The sequence below is a fragment of the Piliocolobus tephrosceles genome, unplaced genomic scaffold (genome assembly GCF_002776525.5).
Source record: "Piliocolobus tephrosceles isolate RC106 unplaced genomic scaffold, ASM277652v3 unscaffolded_42430, whole genome shotgun sequence".
NCBI classification, from domain to species: domain Eukaryota; kingdom Metazoa; phylum Chordata; class Mammalia; order Primates; family Cercopithecidae; genus Piliocolobus; species Piliocolobus tephrosceles.
This window is the reverse complement of record NW_022327011.1, coordinates 1-14,702: the sequence shown is the minus strand read 5'-3', so window position 1 is coordinate 14,702 and position 14,702 is coordinate 1. Positions and strand designations below refer to the sequence as shown.

Genomic DNA, 14,702 nt, shown 5'->3' with positions numbered 1-14,702 from the left:
TGGCTAACACGGTGAAAACCTATCTCTACTAAAAAATACAAAAAATTAGCCGGGTATGGTGGCGGACGCCTGGATTCCCAGCTACTCGGGAGGCTGAGGCACGAGAATGGCGTGAACCCGGGAGGCAGAGCTTGCAGTCAGCCAAGATCGTGCCACTGTACTCCAGCCTGGGTGACAGAGCAAGACTCCATCTGAAAAAAAAAAAAAAAAAAAAGTCACATTGCTCTCCAATTTCAGCAATCAGGGACACTTCTTCTGGGAATGCAATGGCACAGTAGCACAGAAAAGTCCACCTGCTGGAGACCTAGCATGGCCTGCGTCCGTACCCTGGGGGGCACTGGGAGTGCAAAGGCAGTCTGAAGTCCAGGCTAGTGCCAGAGGATTTCCAGGTGTGCTCACCTTCACCAGGGTCAGCAGCAAACCCTGAAGCTTTGGGGAGTCCAGGGCAGTGGCCCCCAAACCGGGGAGTGGTATCACAGGATGTCTGATGCGCTCCCTATTTGGAACCTGGTACCTCCACTTGATTGTACAGCAGGGAACCTGTGGACAACAGCCCAAACTGCACCCAGCCTGGAAGCACTGACTTTGATAAGTCCTTGGCCACATCCTGCAATTCCTTGGCCAAAGAGAATCTGCTGAGTCTTGCTAAGTGCATTTCTGTCTTCTCCTCTATTGCAAATACAATACTTAAAAACAAAATGGGTAATTAAACCTGGGATTTGTCCATGTTACCCACTAAAGCCAAAATAAAGTAAGCCATGCTGGGGCAGTGGCTCAAGCCTGTAATTCCAGCACTTTGGGAGGTCGAGAAGGGCGGATCACAAAATCAGGAGTTCAAGACCCACCTGACCAACATGGTAAAACCCCATCTCTACTAAAAATACAGAAAATTAGCTGGGTGTGGTGGCGCATGCCTCTAATCCCAGGCTGAGGCAGGAGAATCGTTTGAACCCCGGAGGTGGCAGCTGCAGTGAGCCAAGATTGAACCACTGTACTCCAGATTGGGAGACAAAGCGAGACTCCATTTCAAAATAAATAAACAAATAAATAAGCCATATGTACTCATAGCTAGTTCCACATATACTTGGTGACTAGTTCCCAGGCATCTTGCATAGTTTATGGGTAGCAAGCTCAAATGCCTGGTGACACCAGGCAGATCAAGTGAAACTGTGTCTCCGTCAGGGCAGGAGGAAAGGAAAGGGGAACATACACCTGCCCGAGAGCCACTGAATCCACTTTTCTAGAAATACCCTAACTAGACAAACCAAACCCTTTGGTCTTGCGTAGCCAGTTGACAATTCCTGGCTGAGACTGATGACATGTCTCTGGTTTGGGGGAGTTCACATCTACTATACGGAGAGGATTTGCAGATCTTTCCAATTTTAAATTTGGACACAAAGATCTAGACTTTCACCTTCCAGACTCATTTCTAGATTAGGACTCTCAGTAACACAGACAACTGAGGGGTGGGCATGGGGGGAGTCAGTTCCTCTGAGGAAGTCAGACTTGAACGCCCCTTTTACTGTTCCCCTCCCCAAGCTGTGGGACCAAGAATGGGAATGAGTTCCACGGATTAGAAATACGATGATGTAGGCCGGGTGCTGGGACTCATGCCTGTAATCCCAGCACTTTGGGAGGCCGAGGCGGGTGGATCACCTGAGGTCAGGAGTTCAAGACCAGCCCGAGCAACAAGGTGAAACCCCGTCTCTACTAAAAATACAAAAATTAGCCAGACGTGGTGGCAGGCACCTGTAATACCAGCTACTCAGGAGGCTGAGACAGGAGAATTGCTTGAACCCAGGAGGCAGAGGTTGCAGTGAGCCGAGATTACACCACTGCACTCCAGCCTGGGTTGGAGGGAGACTCTGAAAAAAAAAAAAAAAAAAAAGAAAGAAATAAGATGATGTCAGGCTGGGCCCAGTGGCTCACGCCTGTAATCCCAGCACTTTCGGAGGCCAAGGCAGGTGGATTGCTTGAACTCAGGAGTTTAAGACCAGCCTGGGCAACATGGTGAAACCCCATCTCTACTAAAAATACAAAAATTGACCAAGTGTGGTGTCGCCTGTCTGTAACCCCAGCTACTCAGGAGGCTGAGGCAGGAGAATCACTTGAACCCGGGAGGCGGAGGTTGCAGTGAGCCGAGATCGTACCATTGCACTCCAGCCTGGGTGACAGAGTGAGACATTGTCTCAAAAAAAACACAACAAAATAAAATGAAAAAAATAGAAATGAGAAGATGTGGTAGACAGGATAATGCCCCCCAAGATGTCCCCATCCCAATCCCCAGAACCTAGGAATCTGCAAGGTTACACGGCATAGGGGAATTAAAGTTGCAGCACCTTGATTTTAGGCCATGAAACCCACTTCAGACTTCTGCACTCCAGCACTGTAAGACAGTAAGTCTGTGTAGGTTTCAACTGCTACATTTTGGTGATTTGTTATAGTAGCAGCAGGAGACAAACACAGACCATGCTGGTAAACCTTCCAGAAAGCCCACACATACCGCGATCGCCAGCGTGACTGCGTCCAGCTCCAGCTTGCCCAGGTGGCCACAGAACACGGAGCTTATGAAGCTGATCAGGAACACCATCAGCTGAACCAAGAACTGGGAAGAGAGGGGAACGGGAAGGGAGGTGAGTGCCCACCATCGCAGGGAAGCCTGGGGCCCCAAGGGTGACCCCGACCCAACAAGTCCAGTCAGAAGTAAAGAAACCCGACTTCAGTGAGCCTCTGCCACCTTTCACAGGCAAATGTACAATTTCTGGGGCTGGGGATGGGAGGCTTTTTGAAATATTAAAACATTTATTTGCAACCACTGGGTCAGGATCACTTTTTTTGAGAACTTCCCAGCCTTTTCGGTTTTTCTTTTATTTTTCTGAGGCAGAGTCTCACACTGTCACCTGGACTGGAGTACAGTGGCGCGATCTCGGCTCACTGTAACCTCCGCCTCCCGGGTTCAAGTGATTCTCCTGCCTCAGCCTCCTGAGCAGCTGGGATTATAGGCGGGCGCCACCACGCCCGCCTAATTTTTGGATTTCTAGTAGAGACAGGGTTTCACCATGTTGGTCAGGCTGGTCTCGAACCCCTGACCTCGTGATCCGCCCACCTCAGCCTCCCAAAGTGCTGGGATTAAAGGCATGAGCCACCGCCCCCAACCTGCCTTTTTGGTTTTTTGCTTCAGTTTCTCAAGCCATAGATCACATTAAATTTCCTCTGAAATCTGTAGAGGCGGCCTTCTGGGATAACCCCCTTGTTATCCAAGATTCCTAGTGCAGACTGGAGGGAATGCAGCCTTCAACAAGAACTCACTCCAGCAAGGAGTCCGAAGACCGGAGGAAGCAATGAGATCGTCCATTTGGAGTCCCAGTGGGATCCGGACTCTCAGGGTGAAACATTACAGGCCTGCTGAACACCTTGCAATCTAGGAAGCCTCAGATGTGAGGGCAAATTCTGGAATATTGGGGGACCATTCTTCCCCAAAATTCCAGGGGGCAATTCTATGAATTGCTCCACAGTGCTTTCACTACATGATTGGATAATGAGCTTATTTCTGGAGGTTAACTTAAAATCACCTCCTGCCCCGCACCCACTAGACCCAGGCCGTCCAGTCTCTTTCTTGAGGAATCCCCTCTCCCCTGGCAGGCTACATGGCCCAAAGTGGGGCTTCACCTGATCCCTGCTCCCTAGGAGAGAATGGGTGCCTAAGGATTTGCTGCTGCCGCCGCTGCCTGCATCTGCCCCGTGGGGCCCTCACTGAAGCTGGTACCCCAGAGTTGGTGATGCTGCTGCTGGTCCAGCCGCAAGGCTGCCTCTCGCCGCCCTCAAGGAGAACAGAATCCTCTGTGCTGAGCCCACAGAAAGGCCCCCCTTTTAGGGTTCCAATGACTTAGCTTCATTGGACCTCCACCAGGCTCACACACAGCCCATCTGCCAGCTCTGCAGCCAACCCAAAATTGCTACATCAGGACCTCATCAGGCCCCCGAGCCATGATGCTTCCGATGATCTCCCTCTTTTCTTCCCCAGAATCCACATCTGGGGAGAGACCATTTTCAACTCCTGTGATGGGCTCAGAACTTCAGAGCATGCAAAGCCTGTTACGGGTGTGTGTGTGTGTGTGTGTGTGTGTGTGTGTGTGTGTGTGTGTGTGTTGTAGGAGAATTATCTTTCTTGTATCAACTCCTACATGATCCAGGCACCTCTCTCACTACCACAGAAGCCTAATGTGAATTTAATCGCCAACAGTCCCCACTACTGAACATGAGGAGCACTTTTGCAATGTTCTGCATGAGTAAGCCAAAATAAGACAGAAGATGGGAATAAAAGGGGGTGGGGTGGAGGTGTCAATAAAAAAGGCTGGGATGAAGAACCAGATGCTGTAGAATCTAAACCTAGAGCCAATGGACGCCCCGTAGGCCTGTACTGGGAACGGTGCCACACGATTTCAGCATTGTCACCACCCTTACAGATGTCCCCATTAGGTGGAGCTTGGTGTCTCTTTAAATTGTGAATTCATGTACTTTTAAAGGCCACAGGGTCCTTTTTATTTGTAAACTCAGCATCACTTCCAAATCTTTTCAACTTACTGTGCTTTAAGCTTTTGCATATCATCTGTCACAAACGGTTGTGTTCACAGAATCTGTCTTCTCCTTTCCCACGGAACATCGCGTTTCCACGCCACAGCTCCCTGCCTCCCTGCGGGCCACCTGTGAGCTGTTTTTCATGGCTTCGCGTGGAAACGTGCTCGGTGTCCCCTACTACCCGATCTTTGGAGTGCCGCCCAGATTTTACCATCACAAACTGCACTGCCCTGAGCATCTTTCTCACTTGGGTGGGGGTCCGTCCAAGGGTGGGAATCATTAGATGTCTTGGATACAAAAGGCCAGGAAGTTGAGCTGAGTTAGACTAACCCATGTGGGATGCACCTTCAATGCCAAAGCCAGCAAAAATAGCTTTCTGAGAGCTGCTGCCGCTCTGCCGGGGTTACGGCAACAACCCTGTGCTCTGACTGCCTGAGTCGGGCAGCCTCATGCAGCTGGCCCATCCTGAAAGTCCGTGCCAGGGATCTCGGCTTCAGTCCAGATTTACTAACCTCTTTCAGATCTTGGTTTCAAGCCCTTTGGGTGAACACTTGGCCACAGACTGTGGATCATGTACATAAGGGTCACCTGGGAGGCTTTGCCCTGGCCCATTGCAAGCCCCAAGAGGTTAGGCCGGGCTCAGTGGCTCACACCTGTAATCTCAACACTTTGGGAGGCGGAGGCGGGTGGATCACCTGAGGTCAGAAGTTTGAGACCAGCCTGGCCAACATGGTGAAGCCCCGTCTCTACTAAAAATACAAAAAAATTAGCTGGGCATGGTGGTGCACACCTGTAATCCCAGCTACTCGGGAGGCTGAGGCAGGATAATTGTTTGAACCCAGGAGGCAGAGGTTGCAGTGAGTGGAGATCGAACCGCTACACTCCAGCCTGGGCGACAGAGACTCTGTCTCAAAAAAAAAAAAAAAAAAGAAAGAAAGAAAAAAGAAAGAAATAAAAGGCCCAGGAGGTCCATGGGGCTGAGGAATCTTCATTTCAGTATATCCCCACGCTCCCTCATACACACCCAGGCAAGCTACATGTGGTCCAGGGTCACACTTTGAGAGTGCTCCAGACCCTCTGGACTGTGCTATCACAGAGCGTATTTCTGTGCCCAGGGAATGAACCAATACTGGACAAAGGCCTGTTCCGCTAGATGTCTCAGCAGCTGCTGTCTGAAGAACAGCCTGAACTGGCAGTGGCTTGGACAGAGCTGAATGGATGACAGAAATTGCCAGACTGGGCAGGGCACGGTGGCTCATGCCTGCAATCACAGCACTTGGGGAGGCTGAGCCGGGAGGACTGCTTGAGCCCAGGAGTTCAAGACCAGCCCAGCAACATTTTGTAGAGACCACGTCTCTATAAAAAAATAGCAAAAATAGCACACATGGTGGCACGCACCTGTGATCCCAGCCACTCAGGAGCCTGAGGCATGAAGGATCACTTGAGCTCAGGAGTTTGAGGCTGCAGTGAGCCGCCCACACCACTGCATTCCAGCCTGGGCGACAGAGCAAGACCCTGTCTCAAACAAAGGAACTTCCAGACTGACCGTGCTTCCGTCCCTTCTTGTCACAGCGACCCTGCTCAGATTTTGGCTGGACAACCATAAGCAAACTTGGCAGCCAGATAAAGACCTTCAATGCCTGGCGGCTTTAGAAGTTGCTCTCCAGGGCCAGGCACCTCCAGACAGCCTCTCCTACCCCCTCCCATGACTGCTGAAAGTTCACTCACTGGAGAAAAGCTAAGAGGGCACCTGGGACAGCCCCACTTCCTTTACATGTGAGGAAGCACAGCCCAGGAGGTTTCGCAACCAGCCCAGCTACCTGACTGTCAACTCAGATGGTTACATACAGCCACTGTCTTTGGAGCACGAAGTACATCCAAGCACTGGGGGAACGGGTGTGAGTTAGACACCATTACTCCATTTCTGCCCCGTGGGACCCACAGTACAGATGGTTCTGAGGTACAATTTTTCAACTTTGCAGTGGTGCAAAAGCAATGGACATTCAGTAGAAACTGTACTTGGAATTTGGGATATTGATCTTTTCCCGGGCTAGTAATGTGTAGTCTCAGACTTGCAGTGCCTGTCAGGGCAGTGGGCCACAGCTGCCCATCAGCCCTGCCATCACGAGTGCAGGCAACTGACACTCTACAGTAGACTGTGTTGCCAGCATTTTTTGGGTATTGTTTTGTGTTTTCGCATCCCATCATGAGCACAAAACGGCCATATGTGTCTCCTGCTTCTGGGGAAAAGAAGGCAGCTATTACTCTTGCAATGGAACTGAAGATAATTGGCCAGCATAAGGGTGGCAAGCCAGTCACGGCTGTCCCACGCAAGTCAGGACTGTTGCAATCCATGATCTCATCCTTTAGAGGCATTTTGACTTAATGATATTTTCAGTGCACGTAACCCCATCGTAAGCCAGGGAGCATCTGTAGAGTGTAGGGAAAGATGTTCAAAACGCAATAAATTACACAGCTCAAGACATTTGTGTGATGAGCTATGGGGGTACAGCAGAGAATTCAGAGGTTACTGGGGGAAATGAAGTGGAGCTGAAACCTGAATGATGAGCAAGTCAATGTCAAATAGTCGGGTACCAGCCTTGTCTGTAGGGGAGGACTTTCCAGGCTGAGGCACTGAAAGGAGGCTGGGTGGAGGGTGTAACCAGGAGATAGGGAAGAGAGATGAGGCTGGAGGGCTGGCCAGGCCCAGGCCACAGAGGACTTTGCAGGACCAAGGAAAAGGTTCTGAGCAGGAGACATAAGCTCAGATGGGCATTTAAAAAGTGGATCCCTCTGAGAGGTATTTAAGGAGTTAAAGCCAAAGGCCTTGGTGAGGACGGATTGGAGGAGGAAACAGGGAGTAGAGGCGGCGGGGTCCGGACCTCACCCGGCTTTCCTCTGTCCAGCTCCTGTCATCTTTGACTACTTCCTCTCACCCTTTGAATGGGAGGAACCGCCTTCCCTGTAGGTCTTCTCTTCCTCCGGCCTAGGCCTGTCTGTCTCTGACCAGGCTTCTCCTGCAGAATCTGGTGTCAGTAACCACTTCCTGATCAATTATCTTCTCCATTGCCTTCAGGATACAATTCAAAAGGTCAGCCTGCTTTTTTTCCTTTGTGTGTCCTGGGTAAAGCGGGTCTCTCCAGATCCCCCACCTCACCCCCCTCAACCTGCCTGTCTTATCTGATATTTCCACCCTGCAGCCCTAGAAGGTGCGCCATCTCCTTCCCTTACAAGTGGAAACACTTCCCTGAGTTGGGGCCTAGGCTGTCCCACCTCTGTTACATCCTGGGCAATGCCCGGGGGTCCACCTTGGGTGTTACTTTTCAGAACTTTTGCTGTTTGAAGTTTCTGGATTCAGCCAGGTGATGAGAGGCTGATGACAAAGAGGAGGCACAGCTGGAGTACCTGAGGCCAGGTATCTGCACATTCCTTCCCTTGCAAATCCAGTCTTCCTCAAGCTTTCTCCAAGATGAAATGGACACATCTTTTGAGAAGTAAGCACCATTCGGCTCACACTTTCCATTGTGTTATGGGTTATTCTCTTTACAAAGGCCTCATTTAAAGCCCAGTGAGACCTCAAGGGTCAGGGTTAACTTGAGAGGTCTGGAAGGGAGATGGCGAATAAGACAGAAAATTACAGAGAGGAGAGCCGGACAGGGCATCTTCCTCATGTTATGTTGGACACTTGGAGTAGAAAGTATTGGACAATGAGCATGGGAAAAGAAGGGGGTGGTCTCTCCTTATCCCATGCCCTTTAGCAAACAGAAAACTTTACAGCAGATGGGATTAGAGATGGGAGACAGACCCAGGCGGGTCCACATACACTTCATGAAAGACTAAAACAGGTAGCAAAACTCTACCATCACATTTTCACAAAGCAGAGACATACACGCACAAAGGACTGGAAGGAAAGCTCCCAAATTACCTCTCAGTGGTGAGATTTCAGAGGGTTTTTTCCTTTTGTTGGTGTTGGTTTTCTATTTTTTTCTACACTAAATATGCATGACATTTGTAATAAACACAATGGTATACACGCATGTACAGACAAAGAGAAAAGGTGAGGTCCCCAGTGCGTCCATGCAGTGCTCATCCCTGGAGAACTGGAGAGGATCCCACATCAAGGGGATCAAGCTACTAGGAGGGCTGGATTTCAGAAACCTGCCCTGTTGTTATTATTATTGTTATTATTATTATTATTGCTATACTATTAAAGCAATAACAGGCTGGGCAAGGTGGCTCATGCTTATAATCCCAGCTCTTGGGAGACCGAAGGCAGGAGGATTGCTTGAGCCCAGGAATTCAAGTAATGGGCAACACAAGGAGACCCTATCTCTAACCCAAAATACAAAAATTAGCCAGGCATGGTGGTGTGTGCCTGTACTCTCCACTACTTCGGAAGTTGAGGCTGTAGTGAGCTGTGATCGCACTACTGCACGCCAACCTGGCCAACAGATCAAGACCCTGTCTCAAAAAAAAAAAAAAAAAACAATAATAGCCTTAGAAAGCCCTTTCTTACAGCAGCTCTATGAGGGAATGTTAGGACAAGACACGATTATTATCTCCATTTTACAGATGACTACGCAGAGACCAGAAGAGGTTAAGAGGCTGTTTCAATCTGCACAGCTGCTTCCTGACTTACTTTCGGAGGTCAAAGCAGGGCATGCAGCCCCAGGTCTTGAGATTCTAAATCATGAGGTTTTTTTTTATTTTTGTTTTTTTGACACAGAGTTCTGCTCTTTTTGCCCAGGCTGGAGTGCAACGGCGCTATCTCGGCCCACTGCAACCTCCACCTCCCAGGTTCAAGCGATTCTCCTGCCTCAGCCTCCCAAGTAGCTGGGATTACAGGCGTCTGCCACCATGCCTAGCTCATTTTTTTTTTCTTTTTTTTTTTTTTTTTTTGCATTTTTAGTAGAGACGGGGTTTGTTAGCCAGGATGGTCTCGATCTCTTGACCTCGTGATCTGCCTGCATCGGCCTCCCAAAGTGCTGGGATTACAGGCGTGAGCCACGGGGCCGGCCATGACCAGGCTGGAGTGCAGTGGCACCATCTGGCTCACTGTAACCTCCGCCTCCCAGGTTCAAGCGATTCTCGTGCCTCAGCCTCTGGAGTAGCTGGGACTATAGGCGCCCGCCACCACGTCTGGCTACTTTTTGTATTTTTAGTAGAGACGGAGTTTCACCATTTTGCCCAGGCTGGTCTCAAACTCCTGACCTCAAGTGATCAACCCGCCTCAGCCTCCCAGAGTGCTGGGATTACGGGCCCGGCTCCAAATCATGAGTTCTTTCTGGTCTGTGAGAAAGCATCGCTGATGGATCTTCATTCCATGGCTTTGACTTCGGCATTACTCTTGCTGTCCTGCACACCACAGCGTGTGCCACAATATCCCACAAACCATCGAGTCCCCACTCCAGGAGCACAGCGGCCCCCCTCAGCCCGCGCAGGTGCAGAATGTGGGCCTCAAAGTCAAAAGCTTATTCACGCCTTAAGTGCATACCGGTCGCTTCTTGCGCAGCGTCCTACCCTCTCGGTTTGAAAACCACCCAAGCTGGCAGGAGAACGTGGATAGGATTTTATTTTTGTGGTTTTAAAAACCACGTTACTTTTAGGAGACAAGGCAGAAACAGCCCTAACCTAATGATTAAAAAGAAAAGAATCCCACAGATAAGAACACCTCGATCCCACAAAGAACCACATTAAAACCCCTTTTTTCTTTTACATACATAATTACTGGCAGGGAGGGGGCGGTACAGGATGCCTCTGGTTTCGTCGGTAGAGGTTGACTTAATTCTGAAGAAATCATTTCGCAGCTCTAAGTCCACGACAGACCACGCACCTCCTCCTCCATGCCTCGGGATTATTTAGATCGCTGAGCTCCCGAGCTTTTTACCGCTGATTTTCAAAGAAGTAAGTTCCTTCGTGTTTTGAAGTTCAGACAACTTGTGCTTTGTTGGTTGGAATCAGCTCCCAGAGAAGGCACCCCCGGATGCAAATGCAGCCTGGACCTGGTTGAGCCCCGTTAGGCGCAAAGGTCCCAGCTCCCCGGTGTCTCCTGGCGTAGGAGGCGGGAGCCGCCGGCCTCTCCGAGCCAACGTGCGCCTAGGCGCATGCCAGCGTGCCCGCAGTGCCCCGCGGAGCTCACAGTCGGGTGGTGCGGAGCGGAGGGCGGCCGGGACGCAGGCGGAGGAGCTGGGGTGCCCGCCCGGCTCCTGGCACTATGCTTCCCGGCGCCCGCCCGCGGCCAGCTCGCTCTATCCCCAAACTCCGCCAAGTCACCCGCGGAGGCAGGACTCACCAGGCCCCCAGCTCGCCGGGACCGGCCTCCCACCGAGGCCACCTTACTCACCGCCGGGCCCGCCAGGACCAAGAGCGCCCGCAGCTCCTCTCGGAAGGCGGACAGCCGCAGGCAGCGCGACCCACGGAGCTCAAGGGTGGCCTCCGGGCCTCCGCGCACGGGCGCGGGCTCCTCAGGATTCTCCATGTGACTGGCGCGCTGCAGCCCGGTATCGCAGAGGCAGGCAGTGGGGACCGCGCAGCGCAGCCCGCTCTGCAGTCCCCGCCCCGGCCGCCCGCCTAGAGCCCGCCCCGCGCCTGGCGCCCGGGGGCCCCACTGAAAGCGCAGCCAGGCAGCCTGCGACCTTGGGCGCACCCTTTGCACCTTTTTCTGCACCACTGCGGACGCCTGCGGGTCTGGCAAAGACCAAGGAACTCCTGCACTTGGAAGGCAAAGTTTGAAAAAGCTCTGGAAACTAACGGAATGCGCTCCGGGGGCTGGGTCGTCCAAGTCTCGCGGTCGCCAGGACTCACCCCGGCTCTGCACCTCCGCTGGGAGTTTCAGGTTCTGAACGACCTGGCCTGGAAGGACTCAGAGGCCTCGAGCGGTGACTACGGTAGCACCCCGCGGAGTGTATGGGTTGGGCGCATTTACTGTGCAGATTGAGTTGGGTACTCGCTTTGATGCTGGTTTGGATGTTGCATACTCCTTTCCTTTCATCAGTTGTTCCATTAGAGAACTTAGAATCTACCAGGATAGAGCAACATGCTCCCATTTGCCAAGTTGCACAGTTGGTGCCCGCTGGTCGTGTTGGAAGTTTATCCATCAGCCTGCGTGGGAGTACAAGAGGCTGTGGCCCAGAAGGGCATGGGCAGCGCGCTTTCCTCCCAGAGCCTCAGCTTCCTCATCTGCAAACGTGAAAGAACATCTCATCGCCAGCTGTGAAGACCGGGGTTGCCTGGGCGGAGGACCTGAGTCAGTGCCACCTGCCCTCAGCCTGGCACCAGCCATTACCTAATAAGTGTCAGTTACCAGGACAAGAATGATTTCTGTAATAGTCAAAATTCCTTCCATTGTAAGTGATCCAATGTAAGTAAAGAAAACGGAAAACAAATTTTTTGGCTCACATAATCAGGAAGTGTGGATTCAGGGAGTTGTTTTTTTTTTTTGGCCTGGTATTAGACGGAGTCTCACTCTGTCCCCCAGGCTGGAGTGCAGTGGCACCATCTCGGCTCACTGCAAGCTCCGCCTCCCGGGTTCTCGCCATTCTCCTGCCTCCCGAGTAGCTGGGTCTACAGGCGCCCACCACTACGCCCGGCTAATTTTTTTTGTATTTTTAGTAGAGAAGGGGTTTCACCTTGTTGGCCAGGATGGTCTCGATCTCCTGCCTTCGTGATCCTCCCGTCTCGGCCTCCCAAACTGCTGGGATTACAGGCGTGAGCCACTGCGCCCGGCCGGATTCAGGGATTTAAAAACAAGATCATTCGGCCTGGTGAAACACCAGGCCAACATGGTGAAACACCGTCTCTACCGAAAATTAGCTGTGCGCCGTGGCGCCTGCCTGTAATCCCAGCTACTAGGGAGGCTGAGGCAGGAGAATTGCTTGAACCCGGGAGACGGTGGTTGCAGTGAGCCGAGATCTCGCCACTGCACTCCAGCCTGGTGGCAGAGGGAGAATTCATGTAAAAAAACACACACACACAAACAAGATCGTCCCTCTCCCCATCTCGGTCCCTCTCCTCCCTTCTCCTTGCCCCTAGGGATTCTTTCCGTGGTTTCTCTTCCTCCTCTGCAGGCAGTCTTTCTCTTCCTGTGCAGGTTACAGTGGTGGGTGGCCTCTGATGCCCTCGTTTCTGTCTTTCCCATCTGTTAAACCAGAAAGTAAGGCCCTCCCCTCCTCTCTTCTGGCTCCAAACTAACAAACAAAAAACTGGGAGAAGATCTGGTTAGCCCTGCTTAGGTTTCTTGCCCACCTCTGGAACAATCGCCCTGGGTGGGAAAATAGGGTCTGATGTTTGGCTTGCCCTGGATCATGCACCCAGCTTTGTACCTACAGGGTAGAATTAGGCGCCCTATGACTGGTCTCCTCCCACGAGGACTGTAGGTATGGAGTAGAGAAGTTTTCCAAAAGAACTGAGAGTCTCAACAGACAAATATCCAAGGATGTTCACTAGATCTGTGATCACTGCTGTTCTTTGATAATCTTCTGGAAGTCCTGACTGATGTAATAAGACAGGAAATGGAAATGTAATGTATAATATTAGGAAAGAAAAGGCAAAGGGATTACTCACAGTAGAAATTGCCAGACTGGGCCAGGCACAGTGACTCATGCCTATAATCGTAACACTTTGGAAGGCCGAGGTGGGAGGATCACTTGAACCCAGGAGTTTCGAGACCAGCCTGGGCAACACAGTGAGACCCCATCTTTTAAAAAAAAAATCCACACAACCCAACCCAAAGAAATAAAATATGAAGAAAAACTAATAGAATTGATACAGGGGTTTAATAAAGTTGCTACATAGAAGTTCTTCAACAAGTCATATCAGTCCTTTATATTGGTAATAACATATATGAAAATACTAAAAGAAATCCTTCACAATAGCAACAAAAAACAAAAGGTCCATGTGATGCAGAGCATAACTCCTCACTCCTTAAAGATGGATTGTACATAGTGACTTCCTTCCAAAAAGTTGAGCAGGAAAATTAATTTTCAATTAACATATTAGGTTTTAGTCCACTTCTGTGTATTCCATTATTTTAAAATTTAATAGAATGATTCTAAAAGCAATTGATAGTGTAAACAGGAAAAGATATAACAAAAACTCTGAAAAAGAAAAGGAAGGAGGAAAGAAGTAGCTCTGTTGGCTGATAAATAGCTTTTAAAACAATGTGTGGTTGACTGAGCTTGGTAGCCCACACCTGTAGCCCCAGCACTTTGGGAGGCTGAGGTGACAGGATTGACTGAACCCAGCAGTTTGAGGCTTCAGTGAGCTATGATTGCACTACTGCACTCCAGCCTGGGCAGCAGAGTAAGACCCTATCTCAATAAAAAACAAAAAACAAAACAATTAAAAAAACAAAGAACCCTGGTTGTTAGGATTTTGATTGACATTGCATTATATCTGCAGATTTATTCAGAAAGAATGCACCTCATGAAAATACTGTCTTCTAGTTAAATCATATCCCTAGTCTAATCAGTACTTATCTAGGGAATGGGACACTCACTGGACTAGGGATATGATGAATTTGTTATTGATGCTTGATAAATAGTCCTAATTATGTTCATATATGGTTCTTAACTTGCTGAAATATATTATTAAAAGCATGTATTAAAGTTGAATTTTATCAGTTTGTTTTGTTTTGGGACAGGATCTGTCTCTGTTGCCCAGGCCAGAGTGCAATGGTTTGATCTCACCTCAAAGCAGCTTCAACCTCCCTAGCTCAAGCAATCCTCCCACCTTAGCCTCCTGAAGAACTGGGACTACAGCCATGTGCCACCAAACCCGGCTAATTTTGTTTTCTTTTTCCTTTTTTTTTTTTTTTTTTTGTTGAGACGGAGTTCACTCTTCTTGCCCAGGCTGGAGTGCAATTGTGCGATCTTGGCTCACTGCAACCTCCGCCTCCTGGGTTCAAGCAACTCCCCTGCCTCAGCCTCCTGAGTAGTAGCTGGGATTACAGGCATGTGCCACCATGCCCAACTAATTTTGTATTTTTTTTTTTTTTTAAGTGAAGATGGGGTTTCTCCATGTTGGTCATGCTGGTCTCAACCTCAGGTGATCCACCTGCCTAGGCCTCCCAAAGTGCTAGTATTACAGGCATGATCCACCATGCCCGGCCTGTTTTCATATTTTTT

At 50.2% G+C, this 14,702-nt stretch overlaps 1 protein-coding gene across 1 annotated transcript; it reads right to left on the bottom strand.

Moving 5' to 3' along the window:
* Positions 1 to 399: 399 nt before the first annotated feature.
* Positions 400 to 11,225, bottom strand: LOC113223752 (multidrug and toxin extrusion protein 1-like; the record flags this gene model as incomplete). Its single annotated transcript, XM_031935113.1, has 3 exons — positions 10,922 to 11,225; positions 2,504 to 2,605; positions 400 to 540 (listed from the first exon to the last, which is right to left on the bottom strand). Coding segments are annotated over exons 1-3 (378 nt in total), but the record flags the coding sequence as incomplete, so codon positions are not given.
* Between the last annotated feature and the right edge of the window lie 3,477 nt (positions 11,226 to 14,702).